The 25,531-nt window shown below is 43.8% G+C and overlaps 1 protein-coding gene across 2 annotated transcripts in view; it reads right to left on the reverse strand.

Annotated features, from left to right (window-relative positions):
- The window catches only part of UBE3B (ubiquitin protein ligase E3B), a 2,006,489-nt gene that overhangs the window by 1,289,107 nt on the left and 691,851 nt on the right, over nucleotides 1-25,531 (reverse strand). For both annotated transcript variants that reach the window (XM_044068510.1, XM_044068511.1), the window contains exons 11-12: nucleotides 25,247-25,367; nucleotides 6,436-6,613 (exon numbers count right to left, since the gene is read on the reverse strand). In XM_044068510.1, the coding sequence (XP_043924445.1) occupies nucleotides 6,436-6,613; nucleotides 25,247-25,367 (299 nt within the window). The remainder of the gene's footprint in view (nucleotides 1-6,435; nucleotides 6,614-25,246; nucleotides 25,368-25,531) is intronic.

The raw sequence follows: 25,531 nt of genomic DNA on the forward strand, positions 1-25,531 counted from the left end.
TTTGCCTTTCTTCTGATTACTCCTTCTAAGTGCCTTGCTTTATTAATTATCCTGTAGATCCACAAAACCTTTCCGTCTTAATGCTAAGCATCTCATTTATTTCGCAAAGCAAGGCTCAAAATAGCACAAGATGTGAAGCTCGGCAGTATAAAACCATTTCAAAGAATTGTGGAAATTCCCCCTCCCTCAAGATGGCAATTCAAAGTCAGAATATAAATACGTAGTTGCCTGAATGATGGTATTGACTGATCTTCGTTATCCACAATAAATCAAACACACCTCCATTTCTTTGACTGTCATTCTTACTAATCAGCTACATCAAAATGGCAAATGATGACAACAGAGCTAATTAATCAGCCTACAATCAGTCTTCTCACACTCTAATTCTGTTGATAGGCTGATATTCTTATTCTGACAACGCCCCTGAATACATCAACTGGTTATGGCTGTGAGCTGTTAATCTGCTTCAATCTATAGACTTCTGTTTGATCCCCTCAATATCTGCAAATTAAATGAATATGAATTGCTTACATGGTAAGTCGATGGTAAAAAAATAAACATTCTGTGGTGATCGCTGACTCTTCCGCTCTGTCCTCCCCCTAGCTCTGCTAACTGCTTTGATTCTGTTAAACTTTCTGGGATCTCCCAAATCTCTAAAACTAGCCTTGTTAACCAATTATATACCTCATTTGGAAATTTACTACAAACTTGCGGGATCATTGAAATCTCTAAAGCTAGCCTCATGTATACGATGTCGGAATTTAATAGTACAAGACAGTGCTTGAATGCTTTCCTCAGTCAAAAGCATTTATGTCACCTATTACCTGATGTAGTGAACATACTGTCTTTATTTTGTATGGATAAAGAAATTAGCTACTGCTGAAGTAGTACACCACACTGAAACAGAAAGCTGGCTAATTTTGAGAAAAATATTTTTTTCCGTATAAGACAGCATTACACATTTTCTGTTTTGTACAGCATTAATATTTTGTTGTTTATGTTTACACCCTGTATGCACATTCTTTACCACACATTTACTAGGACGCATAAGAAAGTTTTGCTGAGGGGCTGATGAACTGTATTCTAGTTTGCTGATTTCTTTTTGGCTACTGCTGGTGCTTTTCATTTTATGTAATATCATTGCAGTTTATGAACATTGTTAATATGATGAGAATGGTAACCTGGTTACTCAAAGTCAGTATACATGAATATAGAGCATACTGCTATGGGCTAGTTTATTAATCATTTGCATACTGCCTTGTACATGCATGACTACATGAGCAGTTCTTGGCTCTGATGGGCTGGGAGGATAATGTATGTAACATGTACTGATGTGGAAAATAAACCACAGGACTGCTTAAAAGGATTAATTAATTTATTTATTTTTATTTAACATTTGTTGACCGGGAATGTCCGACTAGGTTCCACAGAGCCTGTTTTCAGCAGAGGCCCGGGGAGAAATGCTCCAGATTAATTAATTAATAGCAAGTACGGGTAAGAATAAATGGACTTCTGTGTGACTGAAGTAAAAATATTTTATACCAACAGTGCATCTTAATGTCAAGTGTCTGTACATGCTACTAGCTGCAGAATGTGACTTTTTTAAATGATCAGTTAAAGGGAGTCATGTCTATAATGGAGAAAGGGAAGAAAGAGGTCACTGACAATATGACATGAAAGGATGATGCTGGCAGATGTGTAACAGAGTGGAAGTATGTGGGATAGATGTGGTGGAACGGGTGTTGGAATAAAGGTGTCAACAGGGTTTGACAATAAAAACTTCCGATAGAGGTCTTAAAAATAATCTTGAAGGACACCCCAAAACATCAACACTGTCTCTGTACTCCTAACAAGTTTGTATGAGGTACAGAATCAAACTTGCTGAAGTCCAGATACAGCAATTTACCAGCATCCCTTTGTCCACCTCACTTGTGACACAATCACAGACTGGATCAAGTCAAAATGGCAAGATTTCTGCTGTGCAAAATGCCATCAGTAACAAAAAAAAGAAGTTATGTACTCACCATAACGTTCCATCTGTATTGTCTAGTTTCATTCTTCCTCAACCTGTGGGACACAGTCGCCAGCTACCCTAGGTCCTGGGTGGACTCAAGAAGGATGTTCCTTAGCACCATTGAACCAAATGATGCTCTTCCCTTGGAGACCAAGTCCAATTTGTAATGAGTAATAAAGATATGGGGGTAGCCGAAGTTGCTGCTGCACATATATTATTCATGGATGTTCTAGCTTGAAATATTGATGAAGTCTCCAAGGATCTATATGAATGGACTCGCAATGGTTTTCGTAAAATAACACCCTGTTTATTGCAAATGAATGAAATACAATCTGTGATCCATCTAGCCAATGTTACTTTGGTCACTGGTTTTCCTAATCTTACTTCTGAGAAGGAAATAAACATTTGGTCAGATTTCCTGGCAGTTTTGGTGCTATGAAGGTAAAAATGCAATTGCCTGTGAACATCTAATAAATATAGCAAGTATTCGCCTTTATTAGAGAATTTAGGAAAAAATACTGGTAAATTGATGGATTGGTTGATATTTGTGTCCGATACTATTTTAGGTAGAAAGGATGGGTTAGTACATAATGTAACCCTGTCTTTATGAAAAATCAAATATGGTGGTTATGATGATAAGGTTTGAATCTCTGAAAATCTTCTTGCAGTGATTATGGCTACTAAAAATATAGTTTTCCAAGAAAGGAACTTGAGATCACATTTAGCTGCTGGTTCAAAAGAAGGATATATGATTGCTTGCAGCACCAAATGCAGGTCCCAAGGTGGAGTAGTGTCTTTATAAGGGGGCTTTAGCAAGAAAGTTCCTTTCAGAAAGCCTTTACAGCGCTTGTGCGAAGCAAGTGAAGAACCCTGAAATCTAATATGAAAATTGGAAATTGCAGCTAACTGCCCCTTGATTGCTGAAGAAGCTGCTCTTTCATTAAACAGTTGGGCTAAAAAATCAAGAATATTATGGATCAGAGCTGAGAAGGGATCCAGATTGTTTCTGTTGTGCCTAGTAGACAAATCTCCTCCATTTATTGGAGTACAGTTTACATGTAGACAGCTTATGAGAGGATAAAAGTATGTGACAGACTGTAGAAGAGAGTTTAGGCTATCTGGCTATCAACAGAATCATTGAAGCCAAGCATTTACCCTGAGGTTTGGAATGTACGGATAAATCATACCTGCCAGGTGAGACAGGAGGTCTTGAGTTGGAGCCAGAATCCATGGTTGTTGAAGTAAATGAGGTCAAAGGAAGATGAAACAAATCTGTTAAGGCCAATATGGTGCAATAAGGATTACTTTGCTCTTCAATCTGCTTTCTTTCTGCAGAAATTTCGGGATTAAGGGAGTTGGAGGAAAGGCATAAAGGAGACCGGGAGGCCAACTGTGAAGAAGAGCATCCCTCAGTGATTCCTCTCGTGGGGGGATCAGGGTAAAATAGTTTATGCATTTGTTGTTTAGGGGACAGGCAAAAAGATTACAGCAAAGCTGACCCCATTTGTGGAATATCCTTTACACCACTATATGATTGAGGGACCACTCATGAGGCACAATAATGCATCTGCTCAATTTGTCTGCTATCACACTGGACTTCCCCGGAATGTATATTGCTATTAGAAAGCAGTTGGATGAGATCACCCATTCCTACACTCTTGAGTGCTTCCTGACACAAGGGGTAGGATCTGGTTTCTCCTTGTTTGCTGATGTACCAGACTACTGACATGCTGTTTGAACTGCAATCATCCTCAAGGGGAGAGCATTCTGGAAAGCCTGCAATGCTAGAAGCACTGCTCTCACCTCTAGGACACTGATATGCAAGTCGGCCTCTTCCTGCAACCAACAGCCTTGGACTGTATTCCAAAGAAAATGCCCCCCCACACACACACACTAACTGGGAAGCGTCCGTGATCACCGTGGCCATGGGCTGAGAAGGAATAAATGGATGGCCTTCTTGAATCTGCTCGAATTGAATCCACCATGAGAGGTCTCTCTTGCATAGGTTGGTAATTCTTACCTGGGTTGACAATGTTTGGTGGAGAATGGACCACTGTGTTGAAAGTAGCCACTGCAATATTCTCATGTGAAACCTGGCCTGAGGAACTAGAGTTATTGCTGCCACCATGGACCCTACCAGCCTGAAGAACCAGTAGTGCAGAAACTTTCATACTGCAGATTATTTTCCTGACTTGTGATCTGATAGTTTCTACTCTAAAAGGGGGGAGAGACGCTATTGTTTGTCTTGTGTTGAGAATTGCACCTATGAATTCTGAAGACTGTGTGGATTCTAGAAGGGATTTCTCATAATTTATAGTTATCCCCAGATTGGAACAGATCTGAAGGACATTGTCTCTTGCTTGTAGTAGTTGATACCTGGTTGGACCAGATATCAACCAGTCGTCCAAATATGGAAACACCCAGAATCCTTGCAGTCTCAAGTGAGCTACAACTACTGCCATGCACTTTGAACATTCTGGGGTCTGTAGTGAGGGCAGAGCTCTGAACTGATGATTGGCTCCCAGCTGGAAGCACAGGTACCTGCTGGACTGCCTGTCAATCTTTATGTGGTAGTACTCATCCTGAAAGTCTATACAGCACATCCAGTCATCTTTTTCAAAGAATGGAAGAATGAGTCGCTAGATAAGGGTAGACAGATGAACAAGAAGAGAAGCTGTTTTAAAGAATCTTTAGAACTTCCCAAGTGCTACTGGTAAACCACGTCTTTGCAAAAGCGGCAAACAAGATCTGAGGTAACTTGAGAATTGTGCATTATGGGAAAGGGAGGAGCTCAACAGCTTTTTGGTTGCCACAAGCTACTAAAATGGCCGAGTCGGATCTCAACCCACAGGTTGAGGAGAGAATGAAAATTGACAACATCAGATTTAATATTTCAGAGCTCCACCAGCCTGGCTATCCAAATCTTTTCCTAACCTTCCACGGCATGCAAATTAAATGACCAGTCCACAGGTTGAGGAGAGAATGAAAATTGACAACATCAGATTTAATATTTCAGAGCTCCACCAGCCTGGCTATCCAAATCTTTTCCTAACCTTCCTCGGCATGCAAATGAAATGACCAGTCACTGTTTGTCTTTTAGATTTATCTGCATTAGTGCATCTTAAACTAACATTACACGTCACTTCAACCATATCTGCAAACCACATTTTCTGTTAATCCTATTTGCGGTCTCCTTAATCCTCTCTCCTTTAGAATTAGCTACAAAGAAGCTGAAGGGGTGCCAGCTACCTTTACAAAATGAACAATGTACACTACATGAATCAATCATGTAAGTAAGGGAGCATATGCATGTCTTGAAATTGCACATTGTTGGCCACTATTATCCAGTAACTGAAAAAAATTGAAAAGAAGGAGAGAGAGACTGACAGATTTATTGATTGTTTCAGGTTTTGTTGAGTGGGTTAATCCTGCCAGTACAGGTCCACTTTCAGAAAGGGAAGGTAGGCTCCCCAAAGTTCTACATATGAAAATTCCAGGAAAAAAAGACAGAACCTATGAAACCTTATAGACAAAAAATAGAAAATATATACATAAGATGCATGGCATTGCGTAATAAACCAGATAAGCACATTAAGAAACAAATACATTAAAAAGGTACACACATACAAACATGTTCAAATATATTTACACAAAACTTACAAAGATTGCAACACAGATTTGTATGTGGAACATTATTTCCAGTGCCTGAATAAGGTTGGATACAGTAAACCTGACAGGCACAAAATCATGCATAATCTGATAACAGTAATTTATGCAATGCTGCAGGAGCTAAAATGTACAGCTGGAAAACATTTTTGACCCTGTCAACACTATGACAGAGTGTTGATGAACTTGCCTTCATGAAATAAAAATACTGCCACCAACTAGGACCACAGGATTAAGCATTATCCCTGACAACAGTGGAAGAAAGGGACAAAACATTAGGGAAAACTGTAGAACAGATAAAACAAAAAAAACAGATTTCCCAGAAATTATCTATCAATATAACCAACAAGCTAGAAACAAACTATTTTATTTCAGTACCTATCCCCATCTTTGGGACAAATGTATGCAATGGAATTATATTTCCCCTTTTTACTCTTCTGACTGAGCCTGAAAATAAATTAAAAAAAATTCAATGTGAAGAACAAACAATGGGCTGGAAACCAGCCAAAAATTCAAATGTTACATCTGGTGCAATGCCTCTGTGTCAGAGGCTATTATCAGGTGCACACAGAAACACCTGGAGGCACTCAGTCTACCATCATGTACACGTTCTTAAAGGATGAACACTTCAACCAAACACATTCGAAATTCAAGACTATACATTATTAGTTCATGATGGTGCAAAGCAACCATTTCAGCTACATATATTGCTGCACTACTAATATTTAATTGCAAAAATAAAAAGTCCATCTTACCCATAATCCACAGTTTGAGAGAACCAACCCAGTACAGGGTGCCAGTGCGTGAGATTGGACTTTTTCTGGGAAACATACTTCTGACAGTAAGAAAGCATCTGAGTGAGAACATTAACAAAATGACCCATATCTTCCTCTACGACCTTCACATACTGGTAGCCTAAATAAATCAGGTTGCCTTAAAACAAAACAGAACAACAAAGTACAGTTAAGTAGTTAACCTTGTGCAGAGAAAGTAAGCCAGTGAAAAAAAGAAGTTATGTCTTACCATAACGTTCCATCTGTATTGTTGATCCTCATGCGGTCATTACGCCTGGGTTATTGGTTCGGACTTCGGAACAGAGCCGGCCATCTTCCAAGCTCGCGACAGCCACAAACTCTCGAGCTAAACTCTTACCCACAATTCCCCTCTCCCTGTTACCTCAGATTGAGTTTGAAAGTAAAAGGAAGTGGAGGCTACCTCTGGTCAAAGAACCTACCGAACAGAATGATGAGATCCACTATAAGCCTGAGTGGGGGGAAGGAGGGAGGGTCATAATGACTGAATGTGGATCAACAATACAGATGGAACGTTATGGTAAGACATAACTTCTTTATCTGATATTGTTAATCCTCGTTCATTCCTTATGACTGGGACAGAGTCCCCAGCTACCATTATTCCTGGGAGGCTCTCATGGAAGGACATTCCTGAGCACCACTGAACCAAAGGACACTCTTCCTCTGGAGGCCAAATCCAGTTTGTAATGACTGATGAAAATGTGGGGTCTAGCCCAAGTTGCAGCTGCACAAATGTCAAGTAAAGAAGTTCTAGCATGACAGGCAGCAGAAGCTGCGACCGACCTAGTGGAATGAACCCCAACTGTTGTAGTCAAAGGAATATCATGAGTTTTGTAAATAAATGTTACATAGTCTTTTAACCATTTAGCCAATGTGACCTTAGAAACAGCACATCCAAGTCTAGGACCATAATAGGCCAGGAAGAGTTGATCTGATTTGCGAGAAGCCTTAGTTCTGCCCAGATAGAAACAAATTTGCCTGTGAATGCCAAGGGTATGTAGACAATACTCTCTTCTGTTAGAATGATTGGGAAAGAAAACTGGCAATTCAATGGACTGGTTAATGGACATTTCAGAGATCACTTCTGGCACTTCCATGACACTCTATCTTTATGAAAGATTAAGTAAGGCTGTTTGATGCATAGAGCTTGAAGTTCAGAGATATGTCTGGCCGAAGTAATGGCAACCAAGAACAAAGTTTTCCAAGAAAGAAACTTGAGGTCACATGAAAAAGCTGGTTCAAAAGGAGCCGCAGTCAATGCTTGCAGGACTAAAGACAGATCCCATGGCTGGCTAGGTTCTCTAAAAGGGGGTTTCAAATGATTTACGCCTTTTATAAAAGTCTTGCATAATTTGTGTGACATAAGAGAAGAGTCATGGACACCATTGTGAAAATTAGATATCGCGGCCAAATGAACTCGAATGGTAGAAGCAGATAGGCCAGATTGGAATAAACTGGACAGGTACTCCAGTACTACCGCCACTGGTGCTGAAAAAGGGCCCATCTCTTTTTCCTTCAGCCAAATGGTAAACCTTTTCCACTTGCTGAGATCAGTAGTTCTGGTGGAAGACTTATGAGACGCAATAAGAATGTCACATACCGGGGAAGAAAGATCAGTCTGGCTCTCAATCACTGGAAGTGGAGGAACCAAGCTGTGAGCTTCAGGCTGTTCAGGTTGGGGTGAATCAGGTTCTGCAGATGGGAGATCAAATCAGGAGTTGGATCGAGAATCCATGGTTGATCTAGCAGGTGAGGCCATAAGAAGGGGAACCAAATTTGCCGAGGCCAATATGGCGCAATGAGGATTATCTTGCTCTTCAACCGGCAGGCTTTCTTCAGGAACTGGGGAATGAGAGGGAGAGGGGGAAAGGCATAAAGCAGACCCGAGGGCCAATCGTGGACTAGTGCATCCCTGGGTGACTGTCCCCAAGGGGGAACCAGGGTGAAGTAATTGCAGCACTTGTAGTTGGTTGGGGATGCAAAAAGGTTGCAGCAAGGGAAGCTCCAGCGGTTGAAAATCTCTGCCACTATACGAGGACTCAGAGAACACTCGTGTGGTTGCAGAATGCACCTGCTCAATCTGTCTGCTATCACACTGGAACTCCTGGGAATGTGCATTGCTAAAAGAAAGCTGTTGGTAGCCATCACCCAGTGCCATATCCTCATGGCCTCCAGACAGAGTGGGTAGGATTTGGTTCTGCCTTGTTTGTTGATGTACCAGACTACAGCCATGTTGTCTGATTGGACTGCAATCGGCCCTGACGGAAGGAGAGGATGAAACGCTTGCAATGCTAGAAGCACCACCCTCAGTTCTAGAACACTGATATGCAGATGAGCCTCTAGGTCCGACCACGTGCCTTGGACAGTCTTCCCCTGAAAAAGCCCCCCCACCCCTCCTCAGGGAGGCGTCCGTGGTCACTCTGGCTTTGGGCTGTGAAGGAGCAAGACCATTGTGATAAGTTCTGTGACATCCACCAAATCAAGTCTTGTTTCCATCTCTGAGTCACCCAAATCTGGGATGAGAGAGGAAACTGAAAAGGGTACCACTGGGTGAGTAGTAACCATTGTACAAGCTTCATGTGAAACCTCGCGAGGGGGACAATGGTGATGGAAGCTGCCATGGAGCCCAACAGCTGGAGTACAGAATGTGCTATCGATCTTTCCCTTGAGAGGATCGGTATGAGTTGTTGTTTTATCCTTAAAATTCTGTACTCTGGAATCGATGCCGTGCAGTTTTTTGTATCCAACAAGACCCCAATGAATTCTATGGATTGGGATGGGAATAGGTTGGATTTCTGCCAGTTTATAGTTATGCCTAACCTTTCTGCAGTGTGAAGAGAGTATGCCAAGGCTTTTTCCAATAGATGTCTGGTGGGGGCGGTGATGAGCCAGTCGTCTAGGTATGGAAACACCAGGAATTCTTGCAGTCGCAGGTGAGCTGCAACGACTGCAATGCACTTGGTTAACACTCTGGGGGCTGTAGAGAGTCCGAAGTGCAGTACTCAGAACTGGTCATGACTGGCTCCCACATGGAAGCGAAGGAATCTTCTCGATGGTCTGTCCACCTTTATGTGGTAGTATGCTTCCTGAAGATCTATAGAGCAATTCCAATCACCTGCCTCCAGGAGTGGGAGGATAGACTATTGTGACCATCCGGAAATTCTGTACTTCTACAAATTTATTTAGTACACTGATATCCAAAATTGGTCTCCAGTCCCCGGTCTTTTTTGGCACTAAAAATAATCTTGAGTAGAATCCGGATCCTATTTGGTCTGGTGGGACTATTTGGATGACTCTTTTTCTTAGCAGCTTTGAAATCTCTAATGCTGCTTCTACCCTTTGACTGGGTGGAACGTTGGGTAAGCTCCTTAGTGGGGTGGGACAAAGCTTGAAGGGAATATGATAACCTCTGGTTATTATCTCTTACACAAAAATCGGTGGTAATGGTCAGCCAGGCAGAAGGGTACAAAGAGAAACGACCCCCAACCGCTTCCAGAGGAAAGCAGTTGGGCTGCTCTTCAGGAGCGCTGGTAGGACTGACCAGAAAAAGAATCTCCGGAACCCTGATTACGTGGACCTCCTCTGCCCCAAAAGGGGCGTCTTCCATACGAGTTTCCCCCTCTGCCTCTAGGGGAAAACTTGGCTCGTGTGTCACGGAAAGAACCCCTAGACTTTTTGTGCCACATCTTCCCACTCTTCTGGTTTCTGGAGAAAGCCCGTTGAGGGGAAGAATAGTGGACACCCGCGGCAGAAAGGGTCTTACCGTCCTGTTCACACCTAGCCAGTGTGTCTTTAACCTTGGGTCCAAACAACGAAGATGCTTCATTGGGAGCATTAAGAAAGGAAGCCTTGAAAGGTTCCGCGAAATCACATAAGTGCATCCAGGCATGCTGTCTCATATGACTATGCCTGCACCTGCTGCTCTAGCCAGTCATGAGTCAGGAGCCTTCCAAGCATGCTGCACGACGAGCCGGACAAGGTCATTGGCAGGTGGAGTAACCCAAGAGGTAGGGGGCTGGGCATGAAAGGCCTGCAGGAACACAGACTCTTCAGAGGTCAGGTTAGAGGGCCACCAATCACCTCTCTGCTTAAGTATTTCGAGGATATCTCCAAAGGATACCTCAGAGGGTGACCGAGGGGACCCTTCCCCATCATCAAAGTCTGTGTCTTCCATGAGGGACTCTTCTGGGGAGTCCACATGCTCTCTTACATGAACTCTTGCGATGAACTTCCTCAGGGGGAGAACCTGGAGAAGACAGCGCAAGAGGAGCTGCCAGTGGGAGCATGTCCTGAGGCCCTTGTACTCGGTGTCCGCCAGAGGTGTCTTGTGTAAACTGCGGTCCAGAGGAGGACGGGGGCACTGACAGCACAGGATTGCCAACAGACGCGAGAGCCTTCTCCATGAGTTGGAAGGCTGGTCCACCCGAGGAGGTCACACTCCGCTCAAGCAAATCAACCCACCGACTCAGAGTCCCTGGACGGCTGTGAAAAACAGGAGTATGTACATCACTGCTATCATCCAGAGCAGTGACTGGAGTGACAAGTCTCTCCTGCCAGAAAGGCAACTGCGACTCCTTAGTGAGGTTCAAGAAAGGAGTCAAAGTGAGGGAAGTCTGTGCTACAGCAGGGGGCTTCAAAGGCAATGAAGGAGGAGAATATGGAGAAGGGTGATCACCTTCAAAGGAAGAGCATTTCCTGGAGGGTTGGATACCTCTGGCCAAAAGCAATTGATCCACAAGTCGCACCATATCATGCTCCGAGAGGCTTCTAGTGGATCTCACAGACATAGCTGAAGGGGAGTCAGGTCTATTCAAGGATGCAGGAAACTCGGTGCCCACAAAGGGGTCTTTAGATGGTGCTAAGATAGGCATCTGCACCGAAAACAATGGAGCCGTAAAGGCTTGTACTACTGGTGTCCGCACCAAGGAGATCAATCTGTGCCAAAGGTAAGGTCTGCACTGATAAGGTCGGTGCCAAAGTGGTAGTTGGCACTATGGTAGGTGCCGAGAGAGTCTGTGCGGAAAACCAGGTAGTCTGTCCCGAGAGAATAGTCGGTGCCATGAAAATAGTCAGAATCGAAGCAGAGGCTGGTGTCGGAACAGTCATCGACACCAGAAAGGTCTGCATAGAGGAAAAAGTTGGTGCCAATAAGGAAGCTGAGTCGAGGGCCCCCTCTGTTCTGATGAGGTATAGGGCACAAAATTTGGTGTAGAAGTAACTGGTGGTGCCGAAGATCTAGGTGCCGGAAAGCCTTGGGGCCGAAGAAGTCAAATCCAAACTAGAAAGTGTGGCCTTCTTAGGTCTCGGTTCCTGGTTGTCCCCAGCAGGAGAGACTTGGCCTTCTTGTGTTCATCTCTTTTCTTATGGGAACTAGGAGGGGTTGAAGCCTCCACCCCAGAAATAGCCTCTGAAAAGGAAGATTTAAGTAGTCCCTTTAAAATCAACTTATTTTTCCTTTCCACCAAAGTCCTGTTAGAGAAATTAGCACAAATCCCACATGGCGGGTCAACAGTCAAGTGAGGCACACCCAAACAGTAAACACATAATACATGTGCATCCGAAATAGGCAATTTATACACAGAATCCACACATCTTTTAAATCCTGGACTACCTTTTTTCTCTGCCATGATAGGAGGAAGAAAGAAAAGGAAGGAAGAAGGTACCAACAATGGTACAAGAAATACCCGAAGGTAAAGCAGGAAAGAATTTACCAACGATGGTAAAGGAGTTACCTCATGGTAAAAAGAAAGAAGGGCTAGAAAAAAAAGTTTCTAGATGTGATAGGGTAAGAGATAACTATTCAACAAATTTAGAACAGAGAATAACTGCAATACGATAAAGTATTATCAAAGAAGTTTACTTAGCTCAACAGAAGTGGCTTGACAAGACTGAATGGCGACGCGGCAAACAAAATCTGAGGGAACAGGGAGAGGGGAATTGTGGATAAGAGTTTAGCTTGAGAGTTTGTGGATGTCGCGAGCTTGGAAGATGGCCAGCTCGGTTCTGAGGTCGGAACCGATAACCCAGGCGTAATGACTGAATGAGGGTTAACAATATCAGATGTTATATTTATCTGTGGCCTACTTTATATTTATTACCATATAATGTATTATTTTAATACAAAACAAAAATAAATTACAAAATAGTAATAATGGTCAGCCTATATTCACAATATCACTTATATGGATTTCCAAAATACATTCAACAATTTTGCAAATGTTTAAAATTGGAATACATGAAAACACAAACATAAGAGCAATTCATTAATTTACTAATTTAAATTGGTAAGTAGAAAACATATATTAAGATAAGGTCCATTTTAGTACTACTCAAAAGAACAGGGACTGGGAGAAAGTTATAGAAATAAGCTATGTCCCATTTCAGTGCCATGTAATACAGTAGACGGTGGAAGAAACTATACAGGTAAGTGTAGTCATCAACAAGTTATTATTCGTATATCAGAAAAGAAGAATTAGAAGTTACATACTGCACAGTATAAGGTCAAGCTTTCCAAACACTTTTAAGGATACAACTTAATTTAACTCTGAATTAAGAAATAACAGTAGAGGTCATGCAGTTAAAAAAAAACAAAAAAAAACAAAGAACGGACAAATGGTTTTGGTGAGGAAACCATGAGGGATCCTACAGACACGAAAGGATCCAGTTGGGAGAAAGGCAACACAATCACCTGTAAAATACAAGACAGGTATACCCATGGAAATGGAAGAGAGAGCTTCAGTAGTCATTTTAATGTTTGTACCAGTGGAACAGAATGAAAAGAAGGCCATTTATTATGTAATTTAGTATCAATCAGTATGTAAAGAGGATGAAAACGGGGATAAGTATAAAACTGGCTTCCCTACTAGTCACTGAGTGTAAAATGGGCATGGATGCAGTATGTTGATCACAAATGAGCTGTACCTAATATGTCATGGCTTATCACAGAAAATGACTGCTGGCACTATTTTCTACTACAGTTCTGGCAACAATTCACAGTTTTTTGTAGATGCAACCTGTGGTTGTGCAACTATGAAATTAGTTTATATACGTAAGTCAGCAAAGTCCCATATATTAAGGAGTACAGAGTATCTTGTCCCCTATAACAATAACAAAATTATTGCATTTTACATCCAAAGCAAGCTTCAACTGGTTAAATTTGTTTGAGTGGAGCTTTATCCTAGCGCAACTCAATGATTTTTGTGGAACCAATACCAGTGCTGCATCCAGGATTTAGCAAACCAGGTTAAATGATGGCAAAAAGGAGAGGGTGAATGAAAACAGAACATAGCAGGTTAGCATGAGAAAACAAAACTGGAGTAATGCATATTCTGCTCATGCAAGAGCAACATCTTTTCAATGGTTTATAGAAACAATTTCTGGGTGAAAGGTTCAGGCTGCCAGTGTTAATGTACTGCAAAGTAAAGTCCAGTTCACACTCTGTGTGGCAAATCTACACTGCCAAACCCAGGTGTACCTTCAAGTTTAGTTCACACTCCTCATCCGTGCCACAAACCAGTGCATGTATTAGAGGCATGCCAACAATGTTAAACTGTTCACGCATTTTAATGTGTCAGATATTTACTCTGCTCAAGAGACAGCAGGGCTGTGATCTCTGTCAACAAGGACTGCAGTCAGCCATAAGTATTCAGTTAGTTATTAGTTCACGAAAATGGTGCACTTTACTTATTTACTTGTAGTTGTTTCAACAGCTGGTGTCTACTAAAAGAAAATACTGACTCAAGGGCATTTAGGAGAACTAAAAGTTCCAAAAGCTATGCAGCCAAGCAGTGGTGTGTTCTGCTGAACATCCAGGTTTAAACTTCCAAAAACTATGTTAGCACAGCAGGATGGCTAAAAGTTAGGGTTAGTAATTTACAGCTTTAGCTATTGAGTGGCAAAATGAAGATTATCTGTGTTACTATTTCTGGGTGGGCCTCCTCTGGGGTTGAAAGGACAGTAAGGTCATTGCACAGGCAAACTGAATTGGAAGTACTGTCACTGTTTAAGCAAGTCATGATATGAAAATGAACTAGACTCTTCCCGCAGAATAGAGGAAGAGGAGAAAGCACAAAACTCACTGTTGCTAAAAAATAATAGCACTGCTGACAGATTGCTTTCTCAAGTGCAGAAGCAAAACATAACTAAGGAAGCCACCAACAGCACACATGAAATATACAGCTCTGAAATTGGAACTGTGAACTTCATAATTCTGAGTCTTGTCGGTGTGATAAGGATGGGCATTTTAAGCACATTTCCAAAGATGCAGAAACTCAGGGGTAAGAATAATTAAGGAGGAGGAACACGAGGCAATGCACCCCACAGAAAACAGCTGCTGAAAACTTTTTTTTTTACACTGTTAAAACCACTTATTTTATAACTGTTCAAATGGTGATTAGGTGTTTTGTAATGTGGTACCATAACCATCAGAGAAGGGTGAGATACAGTCATAGCTTGGCTGGCAAGGATACAATTACAAAGCTGTGTAGTCACTCAAGTCAGACAGAAGAGAAACACCTTGATAAAAACATCTAATACATTTTTAACAAAAAAAGTCATCCACAAGTACTAAAACTGGGGCAGCACTTGGGATCAGTGCTAAGATCACAGTCTCTGAGCTCCATGGCCTGCGGTTCAGCCTTAACATTAAACTGCACTCAGTCTGTGGGATTTTTGCCAGATCTGCTTTGGCTTCCTTTGTTTGTTTGTTTCCTTGCTGGCTACACTAAATTGTTCATATATATGTAAGTGTGTGTGTGAAAATATATATACATCTGTGTGTGTGTGTGTGTGTGTGTGTGTGTGTGTGTGTGTGTGTGTGTGTGCACACACACACCCACATGCATGCATAACTGACGATGTGAAATGCAGTATCATTTTACCGTAACATTAAGTGGGCATTAAGATGGTACAGATAACCATCGCCCAAGCACACAGCTATTCGCCCCCATGTCACACAGACACTTTAATTGGTTCTGACAACACCTGCTAAGGATTTGTCCTCCTCATAGCACCCTACTGTTGACTGGCTACTCTCAGAATAGAGGATTGTTTATTCATAGGTTCATAGGTAGGTACTAGGCTATTGGCCCTAGGGCCTATACAAGCCTAGCCAAAAAGGTACCCTGGCTTTCGCCACCCAAGAAAATTATTTTCCTGTGCCCCTGTTAAGCAGAACCACAGAAGTGATCCCCGGGGTGAATTTCCTACTACCCATCCAATCATCAAGATTTTTCTTGAAGAGTGCTAATGAGGAGCTCTGTTTGACAGATAGGTAGTCTGTTCCAGAGTATGGGAAGTCGCTAGGACAGGAATCTATCCCTCCAGCGTGTTCTGTTTATTGTGGTGACAATGTTTAGGTCCCTAGAGCGTGTTGCTCGGAAGGATTGGGATTTCTTTAGGTGGAGCATGTCCAACAGCTCTGGGTTTGACATAGCTTTGTATGTTAGGCAGAGATCACCTATGAGTAGGCGATATGCAACAGAGTAAAGCTGGAGTTTTTTGAGACGGTCTGCGTAATCCTCTTTGTGAGGTATTTTTGCAGCCTTTCCAGTTGTTGTAGATGTCTTGTGAGGTACATACCAAAAGGGGCACTGTACTCTGTAATGGGTCTAATGAGTGATGAGTAGAGGGGAACAATGACCTCTTTTTTTCTGAATGAGAAACCTTTTGTGATGAGGTGTGCCACGCAGAAGGATTTCCTGACCACTGTGGCGATGTGATTATCAAAGGAGAGACTACTGTCCACCTGTGTCCCAAGGTCTCATCACACTTTTGGTGTAAAGTAGACTACAGCCTATGTGGCAGTTCATGGGTACAGAGTTTTTACCAAAGGGGATGACAATGCACTTTTTGGCATTGAGCTTGAGACCATGTCTTTGACACCAGGCATCTGTCTCAGAGAGGCCCTTTTGTAGAATACCCACATCGTTAGGAGTTTCGATTATGGCTCCTAGTTTGCAGTCATCTGCAAATTTAGTTATCCAAAGACCTTCTGTGTTAGCCTGTACTTCAGAGAAGTAGATACCAAACAGGAGAGGACGCAGGACTGAACCCTGTGGTACTCCACTTGTCACTGTTCTGAAGTCTGATTTGGAGTCTGCTACTTTCACAGTGTGGGTTCTGTCAGTAAGCCAGTTGGCAACCCATCTTGTGACATAGGGATTTATAACTAGTTTAGTGAGTTTATCTATAATTCCAGAGTGGGGGATGGTGTTGAATGCCTTGGCGAGATCTAGATAGGCTGTGTGAACCACCTTACCCTCATCTATGGCTTTGGTGAATACTTCAAAGAAGTCTATCAGGTTTAGGAGCCATGATCTGCCTTTTACAAACCCAAACTGTGTGGGGTCCAGAGTTTGGAGATCTCCAATGTCTTTGTTTATGAGTTCCTTTATGATATGTTCCATGGCCTTGCAGACGAGGCTCGTCAGGCTAATGGGGGGATAATTTCCCAGGGTCTGTTGTGGCCCCTCCCCCCCTTTGTGGAGTGGGATAACTGTCGCGGTGCGCCATTCAATGGGCACAAAGCCTGAGGTGAGGCTATGATTGAACATGGTACTTAGGTGGGGTGCCAGTTCATTCTGTAGTTCATGTAGAAGGCAGCCTGGGATGTTGTCAGGTCCCATGGATGCTGTGTTCTTGGCATTGGAGAGTGAGGTTTTTACCTGTGCAGCCATGATTACAGGAACTTTGCATTTTTCCGGTATAAAGATGGGCCCTTTAGGGGGTGAGAGGGGGTAAAGTTAGCACTGAACCTATCTGCCAGGATGTTGGCAATATCAGTTGGCTCTGTATATTTACTGTCATTGTGCTGTAACTCAGAGCAGATCTGAGTGTTGCCAATAGGATTTTTGACATAGCTATAGAATGCTTTGTGGTTGTCTTTAGAATCAGTGGGAATTTTGTTTTCATAACTAGCTTTGGAGGATTTTATGAGGGATCTCAGCTTCTTACTGAGGCTGACCAGGGAGTTCCTCCAATCGTGAGATTTTACTCTTTTTTGCAACAGTTTCTTTCTTCTGTTATTGGCTGCCAGTATGGTTCTCTACATTCGATTTACTGCACTAGCTTTACCTGATTATTTTCTCATTTTTCTGATTAAGTTCTTCTATTAAAGAATGAAAACGCTAAATCCACCTGGTCTGTTCTTTGTTTCTGCATGGTTTTCGAAGTTTTCACCAGTAAATGTTCATTTTTGCCAACTGTTTTATCCACAGTTTTTTTCTTAATAAAGGTAGGGATGGGAGTATCTGAGTGGGTGTTTGCGTGTTAGGGTTACAGTAAAGGCTAGGAAAGGGGATATTTTGTGTTTGTGTAAGTGTTGGCACGTTTAGTTTAGAGTTAGGGCTAATTAAGAGGTTAGAGTTCATGCTACGCATGTGTGTTTTTGTATGGGGGTGTTTACAGCTGTCTTTTCTAGTGTCAGTGTTGCTCCAAAGCCACAAACAGTACTTTAATGAAACCAATGTAAACGCTTTCATTCCCAACAATTACAGAAACATCATCAGACAAAACAGAATGCACTACCCCACTTCGTTTATATTAAAAAAAATGGCGCCAAAAAGGTCCATCCATCAAACCTATTTTAAAGTTAAAAGCGGATACTATTTGATTAAGCACTTAGCTTTTTATATATATATTTTTGGGTACACACACATTTTTTTACATACATACTTTCATATAAGTGTTTTTATATGTGTTATATGCATTCATTACCTTGAATGGTATATATAGATTTATCCATAGGATTTAACATATAAAGAAGTTATGTACTCACCATAACGTTCCATCTGAGTAGGTACTTCATTTGTCTGCAACCTGTGGGTATCGGATCCGAGCTGGCAGCTTTACTAGCTAAAAGATCCGAGCACCTAGCTCCTCCCCTTACCTATAATCCTCTGCTACATAATCCCTTTTCCCAGATCGAGTTTGCCTAAACTAGCAACCAAGACTCTCGACCAAGTACCATAACCTACTGCCTAACTGCATGAACCAATGTCATTCATAGTCAGGAAGCATGATACTGGATAGGGGGCATGGAGGGGGGGGTCGGTTGCAGACAAATGAAGTACCTACTCAGATGGAACGTTATGGTGAGTACATAACTTCTTTATCTGAAGTAGTTACTTCATTTGTTCTGCAACCTGTGGGACAGAGTCCCCAGCTACCTAATAAAAACCCTGGGAGGTCCTCAAGGAAGGATATTCCGGAGCACCACGGAGCCAAAGGAAGCCCTACTCCTGGATATCATATCCAACTTATAATGAGAAATGAATGTATGAGAAGAGGACCAAGTAGCTGCTGAACATATATCATCCAGAGGAACTCTGGACCAAAACGCTGCGGAAGTAGCTATGGAACGAGTTGAATGGGCATGGACTCCAGAAGGAGCAGGTTTCCCTGAGGCTAAGTAAGCATGGCTGATGCATTGCGAAATCCAGTTTGCTACAGTAACTTTGGTAATAGCCTTTCCTAAAGAAGGTTTGGCAAAGGACACAAACAATTGATCAGACCTATGAGTAGCCTTCGTTCTGTCCAAGTAAAAGCGCAGTTGTCTATGTACGTCCAATTTGTGTAATTTATATTCCCCTTTGTTCTGGAAGTTGGGAAAAAATACTGGTAAATTAATCAACTGATTAATATTTGATTCAGTGGCCGCTTTGGGCAGAAAGGAGGGGTTAGTCCTGAGAGACACTCTATCCTTATGAAAAATTAGATAAGGGGGTCTCTCATGCAAAGCGCTTGAAGTTCTAAGACCCTCCTTGCTGACGTAATAGCGATCAGAAAGGCTGTTTTCCAGGATAAAAATTTTAATTGAACCGAGGCGGCCGGTTCGAAGGGCGGACTCGTTAATACCTGCAGAACCAATGTCAGGTCTCATGGTGGAACCACAGTCTTAACTGGTGGCTTCAGCAGAAAAATTCCTTTCAAAAACGTTTTGCATATTTTAGCTGAAGCTAATGATCCCAGCCCATCTCCTATGTGAAAATGAGAGATGGCTGCCAACTGTACCTTTAACTGCAGATGCACTGGCTCCTTGATGAAAAATATGTGACAAGAATTCAAGAACAGTTGGGATAGGGACGGTAAAGGGATCCAAACCCTTGTCTGTAGCCCAGATAGAAAAACTCTTCCACTTACTACTGTAAATTTTTCTGGTAGTAGGTTTGTGCGCTGCTACCAGAATGTCTTTCACTGGTGAGGATATACCGGGAGTCCTTGCCATCAGTGGAACTGGATCAACCAAGCTGCGAGCTTGAGGTTTTCCAGGTTTGGGGGTTGCAATCCCACAGGATGCAAAATCAGATCCGGGATGGGATCCAAGATCCAAGGAGGAACTACACTGTGAGACCGCAGATAAGGAAACCGGATCTGGTGAGGCCAGAATGGGGCTATGAGGATAACTTTGCTCCCCAACCTTCGGGCTTTCTGTAGGAACTTCGTCATGAGAGGAAGAGGGGAGTAAGCATAGAGGAGACCGGATGGCCAAGCAAGAACCAGAGAGTCTCTGGGGCTCTCCCCTGGTAGGGGAATTAGAGCGAAAAACTCACTGCACCTTGTGTTTGACGGAGAAGCAAAAAGATCGCAGCAAGGTAGACCCCAATTGAGGAACATCTGTTTCGCTACTGACGGGTTCAGAGACCACTCGTAAGGTGTGAGGATCAAGCGACTCAGCTTGTCCGCAAGAACATTGGACTGTCCCGGAATGTGAGTTGCTATCAGAAAATGGTTAGTGGATATCGCCCATTCCCAAACTCTCATGGACTCCCAACAAAGGGGATAAGATATGGTTCCTCCCTGTTTGTTTATGTACCAGACTACCGCCATGTTGTCTGTCTGTATTGCAATAGTCCTCAAGGGAAGAAGGTCGTGAAGAGCTTGCAATGCTAGAAGCACCACCCTCATCTCTAGGCCATTGATATGCAGAGCGGTCTCCAAGGGAGCCCACGTGCCTTGGACGGTTCTGCCCATAGCATGCCCCCCCATCCGAGGCGAGAAGTGTCCGTGGTCAACGTGGCTTGGGGCTGATGCATCACGAAGGGTCTCCCTTCCCGCAGCTCCAGTGAGCGAAGCCACCAAAGGAGGGAGTCCCTGCAAACTTTGCTCAGGGGAATAGGAGTGTCTAGGGGATGTAGCAACAGAAACCATTGGACTTGAAGGGTCCATTGAAGAATTCTCATTCGCAGACGTGCGTGCAGGGAAAAACTGATTGCTGCCGCCATAGAGCCCAGCGCTCTCAGGACTAATTCTGCCGATGAGGCTGGGGACTGAAGAAGTGCCATAACATGACATGACAAACTGCGCAATCTGACTGATGTTAAGAGGGCCTGAGAGAGGCGAGTATCTATTTTGGCCCCTATGAATTCCAGAACTTGTACAGGACGAAGGAAGGATTTCTGGAGGTTTATTGAAATGCCCAGACACTGGGCAAGAGTGAGAGAATAGTCTCTGGCAGAACAAAGCTGATGCCTGTTGGGGACGGTGAGGAGCCAGTCGTCCAGGTACGGAAAGACCTGAATGCCCTGGGGTCTCAGGTGGGCTGCAACAACTGCCATGACCTTGGTGAACACCCTGGGGGCTGTGGTGAGGCCGAACGGAAGAACCCTGAACTGATAATGACTGGCTCCCAGTGGAAAGCGGAGAAACCTCCTGGATCGTCTGTCCATAAGAATATGGTAGTACGCATCCTGGAGGTCTATGGGGCACATCCAGTTGTTCTCCCGAAGAAGGGGGAGAATTGACTGCAGAGTGACCATCCGGAACTTTTCTTTGGGAATGAACAGGTTCAGGGAAGAAAGGTCTAGAATTGGTCTTAAGTCCCCAGTCTTTTTTGGCACCAAAAAGAACCTGGAGTAATTGCCCAATCCAAACTGGTCTGAGGGGACGTGCTGGATGGCTCTTTTTTCTAGCAGCTTCGAAACCTCCGAAGCTGCCGCCTCCCTCTGATCGGGTGGGACATCGGGGAGGCGCTTCTTAAGAGGGGGAAGACTTAGAAAGGGAATGGTGTAACCTCTGGATATGATTCGGAGCACCCACCGATCTGTCATAATGCACTCCCTATTTTGGAGGTGCTCCGACAGACGCCCCCAGACTGCCTCCAGAGAGGGACAGCCGGGTAAGCCCTCAGGGCTGTTGTGCGGGTCTGTCCGAGAACGGCTCTCTAGACCCGAAATTACGCTCCCCCCCTCTGCCTCTGGGCCGGTGTCCACCTTGTCCTCCTCTGCCTCTGAAGGACGAGGGATCCAAAGCTGGAAGGGACTGCTGAGACTTCTGGAACCACATCTTCTTTTGTCCTCTCTGATTCCTAGAGAAGGATCATTGGAGATTAGAGAAGCGGACTCCGATGGCAGACAGCGTCTTCCCATCCTTTTCGCTTTGGACCAGCGTCTCGTGGACGGTCTTGCCAAAGAGCGAAGAGCCGTCAAAGGGTGCATTCGCGAAGGACGCCTTGAAGGGTTCCGCAAAATCGCAAAGGCGGAGCCAAGCATGACGCTGCAAGGCAACCCCTGCTCTGCTAGTTCTAGCGGCTCCCTCCGTGGCATGGGAAAGTAGCCGCATAGAAGTGTTAGAAATAGATTTCAGAGTGGCCATGCGAGTCGAAGTCCTCTTATCCTCAGCCGTCATGGACTCTGGGGGTGCTCCAGCGTATTCCTTTATTAAGTCTCGCTGGAGTCTGATGACGTGCGCCATGTAGTTCAGCACCCTTATAGAAAAGGTGGCTGAAGCAAACATCCGCTTTCCAATGCGGTCCAACATCCGAGATTCCTTATCCGGAGGATGGACCGAGGAACTCTCCTGTGCGAGTTCCTTCTTCGTGGCGCCCGCCACCAACATGGCATCCACTGGTGAACCCTTAGACCTAGCCTGCCTATCTGAGGGAGAGCTAAGAATTTTATCTGGCCTTCTTGGAACTGGCTCCACGGTGTCCGGTTCCTTCCACGCCCTGGTAGTAATTAGGTCTACCAGGGGTTCAGCCAGGGGGGACACCCAGGAGGTAGACGGGCCTGCATCAAATGCCTCCAGAAACACAGACTTGTCTGAGGAAGGTTTTTGGGCAGACCACCCTCCTCTAATTCGCAACATTTCCATGATGTCTCCAAAGGAGACATCCTCAGGGGTGATCTTGGGGAACCTTCCCCTTCATCCAAATCTGCGTCTTCCGTGAGGGACTCAGGGGAGTCCAGGTGCCTCCTTTTGCACTTCCGTTTGCGAGGGACCTCCTCAGTGGGGCTATCTGAGGAGGGCTCGCCCACGGGGTCCAGTTCCTCTAAGGGAACTAACTGGAGTGTTGGTGCAGGCTGTCCCAATGGCCGGATGATGGAGGATAGACCCAAATGCGTTAGGGGGGGTCAGGTGGATCTGACACCCGGACGGGGGATCTGGAAGGTCTCGACAGAACCCTTTCCACTACCTCGAACGCCGATGGCGAACCGCTTTCCCCAGGCTCTGAAAGTAGCTCCCTTGGCTCCGAGGTAGGGATCGGCATTGGAGCCGAAGCAGTCGGACCCGAGAGGGAAGTGTGCTCCGACCTGAACGGAGCCGAAAACACACCTATCCCCATGGATCCGACGCTCTGCTCTTGGCCCTGAGAGCTAGGATCCAACAAGCTCGAGGGCAACGTTGGCGTCGAAGTAACCAGTGTTGGCGCAGACAACTCCCTGGTTCCGAAATGGCCCAGATCCAACGACTCTCAAGACCCCAAACCGGGTCAGAGAAGGAGCTATCGGGGTAAAGAAAGGGGCTGCTCTCCCCCCCGGAAGGGAAGGAGGCAGGAGCACTCCCATCTGCATTTGAGTCTGCAAAAATCCACGCATCATCCGATCCATGTCCGCGTCGGTCAGGCTCCCTGTCGATCTAGAAGAGGTTGTCGAGGCGGGCCAGGAGGGCCACCTCGAAGACCTCGAGGGAGACCGGTACTCCTCCAGCAAGAAACAAGGAGAACGGAGCCGGGAGGGAGAGGATTCTAGAGGCCCTCGTGGAGGGACTTGTAACTTTAGATGGCGGGGCCGAGGGATGAGTCTCAGCCCGCCTCTTGTGACTCTTATGCTTCTCTTTATGCTTCTCTTTAGAGGAAGAAGAGTCCCCCTGACCCTGAGAATCTGAGGGAGGTTGAGTCCCAGACAGGGTAGGGGGTTCCAAAGGCTCGGGGGCCGCAGTCATGGCCTGTGCCTTAGAGTAAGAGGAGGAAGAAGAATCCTGCGGTAATAATTCTGCCAGGATTAACTTGTTCCTCCTATCCCTGGTGACCCAGGGGTTAAAAGCTACACAAATTTGGCAGCTGGTGGACAAATGGGCCACCCCCAGACAAAGAACGCACTGAGTGTGGCCATCCGTTGGGGAAAGCTTATGGCCACACTCAGTGCACTTAAAGAATATGGCTTTGGGCCCTTCAGCCATAATACAGAACACACTCACACACTAAGGGGAGGGAAATAAAAATTAAGACAAAAAATTACCATAAGATTTTTAAACTAATAATACTACATGACGACTAGGGTGCTAATACACACACACACACACACACACACACACACACAACAAAAAGTATTCAAATCTAACTTTTTACGTTTTTTTTTAAACCAGAAAGTTCTCACCCATGCCTAGGATCTCTTCACTTGAAGTTTCTCTCAGCCGCGGCAAACGAGATCTGGGAAAAGGGAGTATGTAGCAGGGGATTATGGGTAAGGGGAGGAGCTAGGAGCTCGGATCTTTTAGCTAGTAAAGCTGCCGGCTCGGATCCGATACCCACAGGTTGCAGAACAAATGAAGTAACTACTTCAGATTGCATTTTTATTATATATATTTTTTTGGTTCAAAGTAATTTCTAAGTATTTATGTACACGTTTACAGTGTGTTAAGTTGCAGGGATTCAATCAAAAAATATGTATTTATGAAATGTTTTGTTAAGTGGCTGTTTAATTACTTGAACCTTTTTGGCACAACTTTTTTATATGAAGGAAGTGGGGTAGTGCATTCTGTTTTGTCTGATGATGTTTATGTAATTGTTGGGAACGAAAGTGCTTACATTGTTTTCATTAAAGTAGTGTTTGTGGCTTTGGAGCAGCGTTTTTTTTTAATTGGTGTTTTTTCGCTGTTTGTCTAGGTTATTCTAGTGTCAGTGTTATAAGAAGGGTTTTTCTGAAGTAATACATAGGGTTGAGGTTAGGTGCAGGGTCAGAGTTAACACACATTAGTAAGGTAAAGGAGGTAGGCAAAGCTTTTCTCCCATGCCCCACCTTACTAATATGTGCCATAACCCCATCCCCAACCCTAAGTATTCCCGTAAAAAAAAGCTTCTTGCAACTCTGCCACTATTTAGATAAATTATGTCTGATGGTAATATTAGGGTTTTTTTGGTTTTATATTATTTTGAATTTAAATTCATCACAAAAAGAGAATGTTGTCTTTTTTGAGATTAGTTTAAAGTGTTTTTTTTTTAATTGGTATTGTGTATCAGTGACTTTTATGTGCCTGCATTAGTTACTGTTGGCATTTTAATCAGTATTTTCTGCATTGCTGTTTTTATATATAATTCTATATCACACAGCTGTATCTATGCACACATGCATACACACACATTGTATTAACCATTTTCCACGTGACCCGTGTTTTGGTTGAAGACAGTCCATAGACCAGCCGACTTATCAGGCTGAAAAATAATAAAGCAATGCAAATAAACTAGTAATTTAATAGCTTAATTATTGACCCACAACTCTAAAGCAGCAGACAGCATGGTTATAAAAAGTATACATACTGAGAAGACAAAGAGTGTGGCTTCCTTCCAGGCATGTACAGATATCATTGCACTGTTCCTCCCGGCTAAGATACAGAATGAATTTACGGAGAAGTTCGTTGGACTCTATCATTGTCATACACTGAAAAACACAATCAGTTTTTCACCATTAGCTTTGATAAATACAGTAAAAGTAAAGAAAGTTTTTTGAACACATTTCATAAGTCCAAACAAAAACGTATAACACGCCCAAGCTGTAACGAATTCTTCTAAAAGAACACACCATTCAAAGCAAAAACTTTTACT

Source organism: Protopterus annectens, chromosome 4.part0 (genome assembly GCF_019279795.1).
Source record: "Protopterus annectens isolate FY-2018-M chromosome 4.part0, PAN1.0, whole genome shotgun sequence".
In the NCBI taxonomy this organism is placed as follows: domain Eukaryota; kingdom Metazoa; phylum Chordata; order Ceratodontiformes; family Protopteridae; genus Protopterus; species Protopterus annectens.